The 15,087-nt window shown below is 35.1% G+C and overlaps 1 protein-coding gene across 18 annotated transcripts in view; it reads right to left on the bottom strand.

The window, feature by feature from the left end:
* RIMS2 (regulating synaptic membrane exocytosis 2) overlaps nt 1-15,087 on the bottom strand; it is a 473,080-nt gene that overhangs the window by 133,439 nt on the left and 324,554 nt on the right. For 12 of the 18 annotated variants that reach the window (XM_086741150.1, XM_086741134.1, XM_086741135.1 and 9 more), the window contains 2 exons: nt 7,943-8,122; nt 6,709-6,818 (listed from right to left, as the gene is read on the bottom strand). In XM_086741150.1, the coding sequence (XP_086597276.1) occupies nt 6,709-6,818; nt 7,943-8,122 (290 nt within the window). Of the gene's footprint in view, nt 1-5,844; nt 5,878-6,708; nt 6,819-7,942; nt 8,123-15,087 lie in introns of all 18 variants that reach the window. The other 6 variants (XM_086741149.1, XM_086741141.1, XM_086741145.1 and 3 more) reach the window with 3 other exon arrangements.

Here is a 15,087-nt window from a genome sequence, read left to right as displayed (position 1 = left end):
AATATTTTTCCAGCTTGGGAAAAAAAAATTGCCAGATAATATCCTTTTTACCTGTATTTCCCAGTTAGAATTCAGAAAGACACTTTTCCATCAGTAACTACAGTTTCCTAGAGCGTATCTAAATATCTAAATATTAGAGAACATTGAAATAGTTGAAAACAACGGGGACAAAACAGTTAATGACAACCAACGCAAAGATGTATTTTTTATGTCATTAATAAAGAATCATTACTTTCTTTTGTGACAAACCTCATCTAATACCAGGGTAACAACAGTAATTATACAGAAGAGTGTTGAGCTGAATAACTGGTGTACCATATACCTGCTTTAATTTAAATATTAGTTATTCATTAAACACCATTTTGATCTGTTTATGTGCAATATACTGTAGTTTTTCAAGGTTCAGATTTTGACTACATATTGATTTTGTGTGTTCTTTGTTCCTAGTTTTTTTCCAGTTCTCTCATTACTTGTATAGGCTCATGTGCAACTAAATAGCTCATGTAATTATTTGACTGCAGGTTTATCTAGCATTTAATAATAATTTTTAAACTACTTGTTCTAACAGGTTATTGTTAATAGAGACATAGGTTTAGGTTATAATCAAATCCAATGCAATGGAAACTAATCTGTACATAGATTTGTGCTCTAAAATTCTGTGATAAAATCATTACATTCAAAATTCCAATTAAAATATTCAGCAGGGACACCATCTATATAGTTAATCTTCTCTCACAGAAAAGAATGTATAGAAGGTGTGTCAAAGACTTTAAAAAATCTATTCCAGTAGAATTGAACTAAAATATTTTTGGCATGTTGGTACTCTGAAACATAAATAAACAACGGCTGTTGTGAGCACAGTCTTATGACTCCTTGGTCATTTTTCTTTATTTCCTTTGTAATCTCAGAGCTAGATGGTAAGATCTTCAGCTGGCATAAAGAAAGAGGTGTTTAATTCCTCCTTTTGCCAATCCAAGAGAAAATTATGAACTATTACTTCCCTTGAAAGGTTGGAACCTTTCAAGTACCCTAAGGACTGTGTTGTAGGTAACATTTGTTCAAGTTTTTCTATGGAAATTGTACTAATGTAAATAAAATAGTTCAGTATTCTTCTCTGCCACCTCTCAGGAGAGTGAACTAAGCATCCACAAGTACAATTCAAAGGTATATTTTTGCAAATTCCTAGTTGAACTCAAAAACCCAAGGTAGATTCATGCATTATCCTAAGGCAGCCTTGTTACTGATGTTAACTAAGCTGGTCTCTTTACTTTCCTGTCAAGCACACAAAATGCAAGTTACCTCATGCAAGTGTGAAGATGTCTAACATCATAAAGTCAGTATTATAGAAATATCCACACACACAAAAAAAAAAGGGGTGGGTGCAAAGATACAGAATCATAGAATGCTTAGGGTTGGAAGGGACCTTCAAAGGTAATCTGGTCCAACCCACCTGCAAGGAGCAGGGACATCTCCAACCAGATCAGGTTGCTCAGAGCCTCGTCCAACCCTTGAATGTTTCCAGGGATGGGGCATCCACCATCTCTCTGGGCAACCTGTGCCAGTGTTCCACCACCCTCAGTGTAAAAATTTTTTTTCCTAATATATAATCTAAATCTACTTCCCTCTATTTTGAAACCATTACCCCTCGTCTTATTACAACAGGTCCTATTGAAAAGTTTCTCCCTGTCTTTCCTATAGGCCCCCTTGAGGTAATGGAAGGCTGGTATGAGATCTCCCCGGAGCCTCCTCTTTTCCAGGCTGAACAGCCCCAACTCTCTCAGCCTGTCCTCATAGGAGAGGTGCTCCAGCCCTCTGATCATCTTCATGGCCCTCCTCTGGACCCTCTCCAACTGGTCCATGTCCTTCTTATGTTGGGGGCTCCAGAGCTGAAAATAGTACTGTAGGTGGGGTCCCATGAGAGCAGAATAGAGGGGCAGAATCACCTCCCTCAACCTGCTGGCCATGCTCCTCTTGATCCACCACAGGATGCAGTTGGCTTTCTGGGCTGCAAGTGCGCAATATGTGTCTTCATTTTTTAGTCCGCTATGTTTGACTAAGTCTTGAAGTTCTTAGCTAAGCTGCAGGCAGTCCAAGTTCCTATTCTACATTACATACATGTGATCAGTCACCTTTTACAAAATAAACTACCTGTATGCCATATATTTTTTAAAACCTGAAATCACAGCTGATAGAGTATGATAGAATTACGATCAGTGAGAATACAGGTTCTCTGCAACTGCATTATAATAGTCTTTCTCTGTCTTCCATCAAACTGTGATAGGGCACTGGAAAACACACAATAAAATTCCTTCTCATTTTGCAAAATTATGGGTCGTTTAACAGAGAAATTATGTTCTGAATGAGATGAAACCTCTTAAAATAAACAGCATGTCTTCCTGTCTGTCAATAGTATCTGTGTTTTCCTGACCAATATAATTAACAGTATAGATATTTCATTTTAAAGATTTAAAATTTTATCTGAGAGATATAAATACTGGAGTTATGGCTGATAGCTATCCCTGATTAAACCTAATCAACTACCCCCGTTAATTCAATTCGTAGATAATTTTATTCTGGAATAAGATCATCCATACCTGATGTTAAGAGGGGACAGTTAATCAGCATAAATGTCAGCTTTAACAGCCTCTGAAATAACTTTTCCAAGACACAAGATTATTATGACATCATGTAATTAAAGTCTGTACCATAGAGCATAAAGAGAAGGGCAAATCCTCACTGAGCTCTACTATTTGCTAAATTTCTGAGCACTTGGTTTTTATACTTAAAGAGTTTTTTGCATTTCTTTGGTCTGACATAATTTTCTAGGTTTTTTGTTTGGGTGGATGGTTGGGGATTTTTTTTGTAGAGATCGAGAAAGAAAGGGCTACATTTATTTTTAAGAGGAAAATGAAAAGTCTGTATTAGGGAAAAAAATACTCTCTCTCTGATTAGTAATTAACAACAAATTGAAAGGGCTAATACTTTCAAGAGCACTGTATAGTGTTCCATTTTAATTAGGAGCAAGCAGTCATTGAGTTCATCCTTCTACCAAGGTGAGTAAGAACAAAGAAATATATTATATACACATATAAATGAAAAAAAATCTTGTTAATGCTTAAGAACTCTAAATATTCCAGTATTCACTTATTGTCTATAGTGCTAATAATACAGAACATTTACGAGTACATAACCATTTCACTTCTAAAAGCAAGATCAATTAAATACTATTATTTTTCTACAAATGTTCATTAGAAACAAGGTATCTCTATGTCTAGCATAATTTAAACATATACAAGCAAAAGTTCAGATAAAGAAAAAAAAAAAAGTCCCAGCATTTCAGTAGTGAAAATCTGGTAAACCCTGAAGTGGTTCCAGACTTCCTTTCAGAACTGTCTTCCAGCCATCTAACATGGAAATATACTAAACTAACACAGTCTAAAGCAAAACCCAAACTGCCTAGGTGCTTATGGTATGTTCTGGCTAGGTAAGATAATGACATGCACTTCAGAGATACTCAACCTTTCTTTTGAACAGGTAAATCTGATACTGGCAGCAACACAGCTCGGGGAAGCTAAGGAATTAGCCAAAATGTCATGACCATAAAAAACTGTAAATGCAATGTAGCTAATGATATTTCTATGTTCTCCTACTGAGCATGTGGGACACTAAGAAAAAGATATATAGGTCGATACACTACCGTTAACAATGGTCCTTTGTACCTACTCACAATTAGATTTCTTAAAAACAAACTTCTCTGGCTATTTCAAAATTTTGAAATAAATTATTTGGGGGAAAACTAAATGTCCTGGAGCAAAAACCTGCAATCACATAACACAGTTCACTGAACTAAATCTACTCCAGATCAATGTCTTTCTCATCCTAATCTGGAAAGCAGTTACTCAGAGTTTTCTTCCCCCTAGATTCCTTCCGTCCCAGTTCTATTCACATAGCCATTAGCCCACCATACTCCATATTATACTGAGTAAAATCTCCCCAACTGCAAATTAGTCCCTTATTCCTACTCAAGTCCCTGCAGTTCTACTACATTTTAAGAAATGATATGCAGTTTCAACCCTGTAACAAGTACAGATTATTCAAATGTATACAGACTAAAAGAGACTACTGTAAGAGTTACAAACATAGAAGTTTTCCTGCCTTTTACAAAACTGAGATGACTTCCAATTCCTTTTTGTCTATAATATATCTTTTACTAACTCTCTTCTTCAGTATGATTTTAATTTAATCTGCTCAACAATAAAATCCTTGATTGCAAAATATAGAAAGTTTAACCTTCACAGTATGTTTCAAAGCAATATAAAACCCTCTCTCTCATTTAAGACAAGCATACACTTCTATAAAAACAGAAAGGACTATCCTGTCTCAACAGCATTTTCCAGTACGGTCATATAGTCTTCCCAACAACATAAAACCATTTTGATTATCATCAAGAGACAATCATTTGATTATCACCAGGGCATATAGTAACACATAAAAATCCACTCAACTATCTATTGAGTTTTCAAGTTTACTTGCTGCTTAATTTGTTAAAAAATAACATAAACCCCTTCTACTACAGTCAGCATTTTCAATTCTAGTGATTATCAGTTTTTATCACTGGTAGTTCATTTGCTTAAAATAACTGTTTGTAAAATTCAATTCTCCAGAGTAAAAAACTGCTATTAATCATAATTGTGTTCTGTCACTGACAGAAGTTAGATAATCCCCATGGTACTTACCAGAGCAAACAATTCTAGCACTCCTACAAAAAATAATTATTTTTTTGTATTTATTGTATTTCTCTCTGTAGAACCTATGAAGTAAATAAGACTACTACCCTCTCTAATCAAACACAGTAAAAATATGCAGTACTTCACAATTGCTGCCCTAAAGAGCTCACAGTCTAAATAGATATACTAAAAGCAAAGAGAAGGGAAGAGTGGTAAAACATAAAAGCCTATACAGCAATGACAGCAAACATCATGTGATTCAACGGGATTATTTCCTGGCATATCTAAACTGTATTTCGTACAAGCATTTCACAACACATAAAACGACAAAGAAATGAATATACTAGGCGATAATCTGAGAAAACAGTTTTCTTTTCATGAAGTTTGACTTCCAAAATGGAAATAAACACTTTAAACATTGTAAATAGCAAATTAAACAGTCTGATCAGACAGATACAGTAAGACTACATATAGACCCTTAGTGGTATAACCAAGGACTGCAATTGATATCTTGTGGCTTGCTATTAAGCGCATTAAATGGTTTTAATAGTATAAAATATAAGGGGATATAATTTTAAGCAAAAGTGTTATAACTTTCTGATAGACTATCTTGGTTCAATTGATTTTTGCTCCTATATTATTTGGGAATTACCTAGTAATTCAGCAACTTTGTAAAACTATAACATATTTGCAATACAAACATTGTTCTGATTAAACGCGTGGTTAACAAAAACTTGTCAAATAACCTCAAATGCTTAAATTCAAATATGTGCCTGAAGTGCTAATCCTGAAAAGGTACATACACACGTAGGTTAAGTGAAATACTCTTATTTGCTGCAGTGTAAACCCTTGATATTTAAAAATGGGTACATGTCTAGATACTTTTCTAATTATGATTGTATTTAGATAGCATTATTTATACTCTCTTTTTTTCATGTAGAACTCTACAATTTATAAGCCACAGGTCTGAATATAAAAAAGACTAAATAATTATGACAATAATTCTGACTATGTCTATGCAATCAAGTAACATCAATTGCAGTTGGGTTTATTTTTCCCTATACAGCCTCTCAAAAAGGCTTTCAGACGAAAAACAAACCCCCCTTTATGTACAGACCTTCATAAGATTCTATCTCCTTGTCTCCATTGTCTAGGGAAAGTAACAAAAAAAAAAACAAACAAACAAACAAAAAGGGAACCAAAGCACAGGGGTTAAAAACAATAGAAGTTTTACAAAAGATACAATATACATGTTAAGAAGGATTTGGGAAAAAAAAAAAGACTGTATATGGCCATTTAGACTGATTTTGCACAGCACATCTAGTTATCAGAAGTGGAAGGGTGAAAATATATTTGCTGTCAAAAATACGTTTATATTCCTCTGTTTCTAAATATTTTGGAAAATGTCTCCACTGACCAGTGCTTTTATAAGACATTAAAGACAAGCACAATTACAGTACCAGTAAAACATGAATAATTAAATATCTTGCTGATCTTTCCTACTTAAAAAATTATTACCTCTCTTTTTTGCTCTTCCTGTTTCAAGATGCAGAGGTTTTATATCGGCAATCTGTAACACACTCCATATGATCCCAAAACTGATCAGCTATGCTCGTAACTCCCAAGAGTCAGAGCTTTATCATTAAACAATATACAAAAGATAATTTCCTGTGCCTGTTGAAGTCAATGACAGATGAGTTCAAAAGGAACAGGATCATGCTAATAGTCCATCTTGGGTCATGTGTATTGCACTGTTGATTATTATTATTGTACTGCTGATGATTTGTTTCATTCAAGAGCATTGTAGATATTAAAATATAATAGAAGAAAATACAGTACAATATATATATACACACAATACTACTATCTGTGCACAAAAACTCAAGAGATTTCAACTGTAATGCCAAAAGAAAAGTAATAAATATAATTGACCTTCATGAGCAATTCTGCAACATTATTAAGGAGAAAACCATACACTTACTTCTCTCCAATGTCCCCTTCGGTGGGAGCTGCGGTAACTGCCTGCCCCTTCGCCCTGCCACTGGAGTACTTGATGGACTTGTCTGAACAGACCCAGTTCGAGGATGTGACCTATGAGAGACATATCAAAACAAACCATAGCCATTAAATGACAAATGCATCCTTAAATACCATCAAGAATTGATAACATGACTCAGTTGGCTTTAGATCACTTGGGACCCTTGCAGTCCCACAGTGAAACTATTATTCCTTTTCAGGAAAAGACCTGATTAAAAAGAGAAATTTCTCTGTGAAAAAGACAAAAAAAAGAAAGCCAAACAAAGGCTGAACATCCATAAGATGTTTGCATAGTCAAGTCAGAAAATATATTGTGTGTATTTTCATGTGCATGTGGACATTATACAAACACACACATAAAATTATCCACAGGTCAAATTCAACGATCTTTACTCAGCTTGTATTTAGTTAAATTACCATTGAGTGGCAATGAGATTACTGGGTTTTGTCAAAACAAAGTAATAAACTGAGAAAAGACAGTGGTATTTGACTGTAACTCTCACTGGGGATTTGATGTTACTAACTCTCACTTTTAGAAAACAAAAGAATGTATTCTGCAGTTCTAAAATAAGGAGGGGGCTTTACTGAACATCAACTAGACCAAAATGTACTAATCTTTTTGTTGTATTTTGTTTATTTAAGCTAAGAGTAATGTATAGAAATCTTCAAAATGTCAATCAGTAAAGTATAGCACTCAAGCAGGAACAATACAGACTATGGCACAGTAAAATGTAGTCAGAGAAAATGGCGGTTAAAATGGTAATTAATAGACAAAGTTAGTACAGTGCACTTAAAGAAACTTTAAAAAAAATAGTTTCACTTGATGTTATGATGGTTGTTCCATAAGCGATGTCTGATGAACACAAACAATTTCTCGTTCTGTAAGAGAAGACTATGATAGTTATGAGGTGCTTTATGTGGGAAACCATCCAGGATTCCTGATAAATGAGAAATCACAAACAAATGTAGTTAAATACTGTTAGCAAACAATTTGTAATGGCAGCCACACTATTATATCCAGAGTAGAATATAAATAGTGTGTTGGCACTGAAAGGGTTAGTATCTACTGCTACTAGTGATCAGCTAAGGATGAGGCGATACCAATTAGCTACTGGGAAAATAAAATGGTGAGCTGGTGGGGCAGAAGGGGATTAGTCTGATTGATTTGTCTGTTTCACCTCGGTAAGGCAGGTGAAGGAGGGGCAGATCTTCCAGTCATTAATGAAGGCATCGACCTGATGAGGTTTGAGTCAGGACGCTCTGTGGATCGGGAGCGGGAGTTGGTCCGCTCTAGCATAGGACGTTGCTCTGTTGATCTGGATCTTTGATATGGCTGTCTATCTGCTGCTTCACAATTCCTGTAATGTTAGTCAAAAAGCAGCTCAGTTGACCTTTGACTTTGCTATTAATTATAAAATATGCTGCATGACACTGGTTTGGAGCAAATAATTTTGTTATGTACATTTTTTGGGGGGATAAATTTTCTGCGTTCACTTCTTGATAACGTACATTTTTTTTTATACATGTATGATTTGGCTTGCTCCATACTCTTGATAAATGGGCTGAAATGTTTCCAATGTCTCAGTAATGACTATCCATGCAATAGTCTGTTTCCTGACAATTTATGGGTAAAAATATTGTTATTTTGTTAATTAATACATCAACCTTGGAGGAAAAGAATAGTTGACATAATATTAAGTCTCACTAAAACTAAGGACTCATTCAATTATGTAGTCTAACTGATCAATTTTAATCACACGACTAGATTTTTACAGACTGCATTATCTTTAGCGGTAGTACTCTCATTTGTAGGGAAGTCCACATTCCAGATGTTTTAAATACCATGTAGCACTGTTAACTATTACTAGACTCAGGATATCTGTCAAAATATAAGCTAGGCTATAGTGATGGATTCTTCCGTGGTGCTTGGACTGCAGTCACATGAAAATCTACAACATCATTAGTACTTCCAGAGTTTCTGCCAACTATACAAAGTTTGGCTTGTACTAGAAACAATCTGCTAACCTGCAGCCTAAAGAACTGCACCAAAGCAGCAATGGAAAAAGTTACCATTAGAGATGCAACAGGGAGAAAGCGGACTGAGTAAAAGGTAATTTCTTGATCAAGCAGTCTGGTCTTCTGCTATCTTAGGTGATTAATCACTACTTTGAGAAATTAATCAAGCCCCACCTTTTTTTCATAACAGTATAGGTCTGTTTGTGAGGAGTAATATTTGCTAGCAATATCCTAAAATATATAAAATCAAGGTAAGTTTTAAAGTAAAATCCATACTCTGATGGATCTACTTATTAAATTCACACTTGTCCCAGCTCTTCTTGAGTAACTGAATAGCTATAGAATACAAATGGGGAACATGTACCCTTCAGGACTTTTCCTTGAGCGAAGTCATGCATTTTACAATGAAGTCAGTTAATACAAAGAGTGACTGGATGGCGATTAAGTGCAACAAGAAGCCAAATTTAAATTAGTATCAAAAAAAAGAGAGAGACATACCACAGCCTCATTATGAAAAGTCTTATGTTATTAACAGCATTTTATTTCTAAAAACCATATTGAGATGGAGTATAGCTGTCTCTAGGGTGGCTAACTTTGCTGAATGGGTTCATAAAAGATTCATTAAAATGAATATCTCTTCAGGCCTTCCATGAGGTAATTATTGGACTCCTAGAGCATACAAAGGAATTGCCACAGACAGGTTCAGAATAATACCATTCACCACGAACCTACTTCTATAACCTTGTAACAAGCAAACACACCACAGTGAGACACATAAATGTAATTGTAAGCTGAAGCACTAAAGACTGGAGGAAAAGTACAATGAGCCTGGCACAAAACCACAACAAAATTACCTCACTTCTTCTTCTATCAGTTCTGTTTCTGAATGGGAAGCTTCATCAGCAAAAACATCCACTGTCTCGCTTCTTTTACATTGTGGATAAACAAAGAAACACAACCTTAGCTTTGATAAGACTGTTGTTTAGTTTAGGTTACCGTTTAAGAGAAGTTTCAGTGCCAAAGAAGGTCAGAAAGGTGTCAGCCATCTGCACGGTGGTTAAAAAAAAAGACTATGGGAATAATCTTAGACTATGAGAAAAAATTCTAAGGAAAAAATATTCATAAATTCAGCTATATTACAAAAGAGAATATGACCAAGGTCCAGACAACACACCCCTGCCCTGTGTACCCACATGTTTAAGGAAATTAGTGAGCCCACAGAGACTTTCTTCTCTGGATTTGTCACAAGGAAAAAGCTAGGACAACCCTTGTCCTGCCAGTGAGTGGGGGACTGCTGGAGCACACAGCCGTAGCGACTGAGCAATATAGTGAATGGTATCAGTCTATTTTCTATTTCTCTCTCCTTCCAACATCTAGTAGACACACAGAAGGACAGGTGAGTAGGAACCACAAAATCCATGTAAACACTTCATGAGAGGTTAACCCTATTTCACTTGTTACTCCTAAGGCCTCATTCCCTTTAGCTGTTGTAGAAAAAGTATTTCTTTTGATGTTAGGGATCTGACTCATTGCCTGTATTAGAAGGCAGGGAGGCATTTTTACTGCTAGGACCACTAGTAATGGCTTAGGGGGCAGGTTTTGTATTCTGCAGAGCATCATGGAGCCACTATAGCTAACCACTATGTTAACAGATAAAGGCCTCAGAAATTTCATATGCAATAGTTAATAGAAATACTCATAGAATCATAGAATGGTTAGGGTTGGAAGGGACTTTCAAAGGTCATCTAGTCCAACCCCCTGCAAGGAGCAGGGACATCCCCAACTAGATCAGGTTGCTCAGAGCCTCATCCAGCCTGGCCTTGAATGTTTCCAGGGATGGGGCTTCCACCACCTTTCTGGGCAACCTGTTCCAGTTTGCCACAATCTGCAGATGACATTTACTTCAGGTGGAAAAAACAAACAGGAGTTCCCAGAAGTGAAGGAGAACATTGATTTTGGCAGTGAACCTTTTGCTTTTACATGAAGCCTTGGCACCATTGTTGCTTTTGTAGACTGAAGGATTTGAAGATTAAGTTGAATCCTGAGGTGAAACTGACTTATTACCCTAAGTCACAGGCTACGTGCTGCAAACCTCTCAGTACCCACAGCAGCAAATGGAAGGCTAAATAAGAATACTGAGTCTTCCACTTGAAAGCTTTACTGTGTGGTTTTTAGATCATACACATATAAAAGATGTCCCTGATCCTTGCAGGGGGGTTGGACTAGATGACCTTTAAAGGTCCCTTCCAACCCTAACCATTCTATGATTCTGTGAAAAAACAATTCACCAGACAGTTTTACTGTCTGGAATGAAGCAGGCATGTTCTTTGTCCTTGCATATTTTTTGTCCTTTTAACAGTAAACACGTGCTATATGATCCAAGTCTTCAGAAATGAACTGTCCCTTTTACATAACAAATATGACTCCAATAACCTGCTTGGACAGTGCAGCTCCTCACCTACCACAGAACACAACTATACATTAATATCACAATCCAGACATAAGCATAGAGGGGGAGTTTTTAAAACACCTCAGTGAATTAAAATCAGAAGTTCATAACTTTTCAGACAACATTCTTGAGGGCTTATGCTCCCAAGTTACCTAGATGAAAGTTTCCTCTATTCTTATTATAATTCATATCATATGAATTACTGATTTTTAAAGAGAGAAATATAATAGTCTAAGTTAAAGTATCCAACATCCACATAATATTTTAATGTATTCTAGATCTGTTTATCTTTGCTAGTAAACTTTTCATTATAAAAAAATACAGTTACTGAAGTGTCAAATAGTGACCTTCTCCATTTAGCATTGCCTATTGGAGCATCCTTCTACCTTTGCTATGGAAAACATGAATGGCAGGTGATCTGTTCCCCTGTTGAAGTCTACGTGTGGGCATAACTCTCCTCTACACTCAGGAAAGAGCACAGCAGTGTTTGCTTCCTAACCAAGCACACCTATCTCTCTGAAACTGTTCTAGCTCTCTGTAAGCCACCATGCAGAAAGCTCACATTTAATTTTATATTCCAAACCCATCAAAAATTAGAATTAGAATCTTATACTATTTAGGTATCACTGAAATTCTAGTAACTACAATATCTAATCAAAGGTTCTACAACATTTTGTTTTAACTACTGATTTATCTGCATTGTTCTATATTTATATTCTGGAAAGTTCAAAAGCTAACTCTTCTCCCAATGTAGAAAATACTCAGTTCTAATTTTAATTTTTCAGATTTGTTACTTTTCTTAACAAATAAAAAAAAAGAATTTTCAACAAATGAATACATTGATTGATCTAAACTTATGTATAGACAAAGCCTTATAAAAGATGAACATTTTTCAACAGTAAGCAATCATAACAGCTTACAATACAATAGAAGTTATTTTTCCACAAAATAATGAAAATCACTTTATTTGAAAGCCCGTGTCAAATTCTTTTACTGTGTGCAAGACTGAAAAAGCAGGCTATAAGATTATGCCAATCACAATTTTAGTACTAGATTGTTCTTGTAACAAAAAACTGAAGAAATAAAAATAGAATTGCTGTGGGACTACAGTACACTACTATTCAGCTCCTAGTGCATCTTTTTTTCATCTAGAAACACTGAACACAGAACAAGAAAAATACAGCGATACATTTTCTAACGATCATAATTTCAAACTGCAGCTAATATACAATGGTAATACCTGTCAGTGTCTGTGGATGGCTGCTGGATTTCAATCCTTGGACATGTTATTCTTCTACTAGCTATAGGAACTTTGCTGTTTAGTCACAGACAATAGATCCTCTGTTAGCATAACACAGATAAGCAGGTCTACAAACAAGTGAGATTTCTAGTACCAAGCAAACTTAAATGTGAGTCATAAGTATTGTAATGGAAAACTGGGAAATGGGAAGACGCAGTATACTGCCAAATGTCTAGATCAACTCGCGACTGGATATCTCACCAAATCTGTCATCTATGCCTATAAAGAAACTTAATATAAAATTATATGCTGCTATAGTTTTAAAAAGCCAGGACCGTAATGCTTTTCGGTACGCTTGGAAAATAAACAAAAATAGGAAGCAAAGCAAGATATTGGTGCTGCAGTAATATTCTATCATGCATTATATATATCTAGTATACATATCTATACACAAACACGCACACACTCATATGGTCTATTCTCATGCACATTACACTGTGGTGGTGTATGTGATAACTACAGGTTTATCCACATGACAGTCACAAGCATGATTAAACTGTAACACGCCAGCATCTGAACTACTTTTCTACTAGCTAACTCATCTAAGCAGACAAAACAGAGATCTCAGTTGCGATCCCACGCACATTGTGCTCCACACAGCTATGTGCAGACTGGTACGGCTACAGAAACTCGGTTGCTTACGGCTTGCTTAGGTATCTGTACCCAGCATTGCAGTCACTTTGGCGATTCTATTTAGACACATCTAAACATGCTAACACATGATAGCATGACACAATGATTGAAATGCTTAAAGAAAGCACATATAGCTATATCTATAGAGATTTACTCTCCAAAAATACATTTAATCATCAAGAGATTGTAAGGTTGTCTAATTACTGAGGAATAGAAATGCCCTGCTTTAAGTAGGGAGCTGTACCAGATAGTTTTTTAAACGTTTTTTCCAATCCAAATTAGTTTATGATTCTATGGATGCAGTCAGAGTTTTATGCTAGCTATTACAATCAAATATCAATAAATCCAGTAAGTAGTGTCGATCCTGGAACAACTAAGACTTAAATGATGTGCTGAAATATTTCATATCCTCTTTATCTGTAAAATGAGACCAAATTAATTTTGTGTATTTTTGAGGTATTCCTCAAAGTAACTTGTACATTTGAAGTGAAAATATTAAAAATATGTAAGCGATTTCTTCTTCATAGAAAATCTCCACATTAAATCTCAACATTAAATAAAAAGAAGTGGTGAATGCTATTTGTAACTGCATTCAAAAGAAAGTAAACACAGCAAATGAGCTAACAATAACACTGATTTCACTTAACTAGTTAACTTTAACTAGTTTAAGAATCAGTTTCCAGTATTTTACTCAGTTAATTTCTCAAAAAATGAACCTTCTAGGCAACCATTTCCTTATATAGAGGTGAACCAACAAATGCAAGCAACTTACATGTTGCCTTATGTCTTACAAATTTATTTAGTTTGCATTAACTTTATCATATTAACATTAATTCATATTTTTATTCTGTGCCTACAATATGAAATGTTTGGAGGCATTCCTTCACTAAAAATTTAAAAGTCTGAAAGACTTAAGCAGATTTTTGCTATAATGTGATACATTAAGTGTCTGGTTTTACATTATTGTTTCTGGTACTTGTAACATACATTTTCATCTATATAGCCAGTTGCCTTTTATAGTACCTTGTATTTTGGCAACTACTTCCAACTTTCAACATCTTTACACAGACTCTCAATCGACACATTAAAGAATCACACTGCAGGAACACATATCTTCATCTTCATGCAATGACTCACTGAAGATCATAATAAAACTGATTAGCAGTCAAAAGCTGGGAACTCAAAATTCTCAAAGAAGAGAGCTGAAATCCTCTTCACCCCTCCAGCTCAATTTTATAACCAAATATACTGCTACAACTCTCTCCAAGATAATGATCTGAATTTTAATAAAAATACTAGAAATATTCCAAAGTATAAGTGTTTCAGCTTTATATTATAACTTTATTACACAATTTTTCCCATTTCAGAATACAATATTTCACCCATTCAACTTGAATGTTCTATCATAATGTATGAGCAATGACAGGAACATTCAAGGGTTTTAATGAACATGTATTTCATGACTGAAGAGCAAGTGGTATGTAAGACCATAGAAATTCTTGTATTTAGTTGTCCTCCTTTTTCCAGTAATATTTTAACAGACCAATAATATGGCAGACATTTAATTAGTGAAATATCACAAATGGCTTAATAGCACAAATACAAGTTTATCTGTCTTCTCAACTTTTGTCAATAGACCTGCAATTCTGACCTCACTGAAGTCAAGAGTTCTGTCACTTGATGAAGCTAAGACTTCAATCAGATAAGCAGTTACGTAAGATTTTATTATCTTTTAAGCTCTTAAATGACAAATGAACAAAATAGCACACTGTTTCTGTTAAAGTCATTCTATAAATCCATTGATCTTAACAGAATCAGATCCATTTCAGTAGTCTTCAATATATTAAAGTATGTTCTATGCCTTGTGGTCTACCTAAAACTCATATTGGTTCACAAGAAACATTCTTGGTTTTTACTTCTTTTTC

The sequence above is a fragment of the Chlamydotis macqueenii genome, chromosome 2 (assembly GCF_036417535.1).
Source record: "Chlamydotis macqueenii isolate bChlMac1 chromosome 2, bChlMac1.mat, whole genome shotgun sequence".
Lineage (NCBI taxonomy): Eukaryota > Metazoa > Chordata > Aves > Otidiformes > Otididae > Chlamydotis > Chlamydotis macqueenii.
This window is presented reverse-complemented; position numbering and strand designations above follow the sequence as displayed.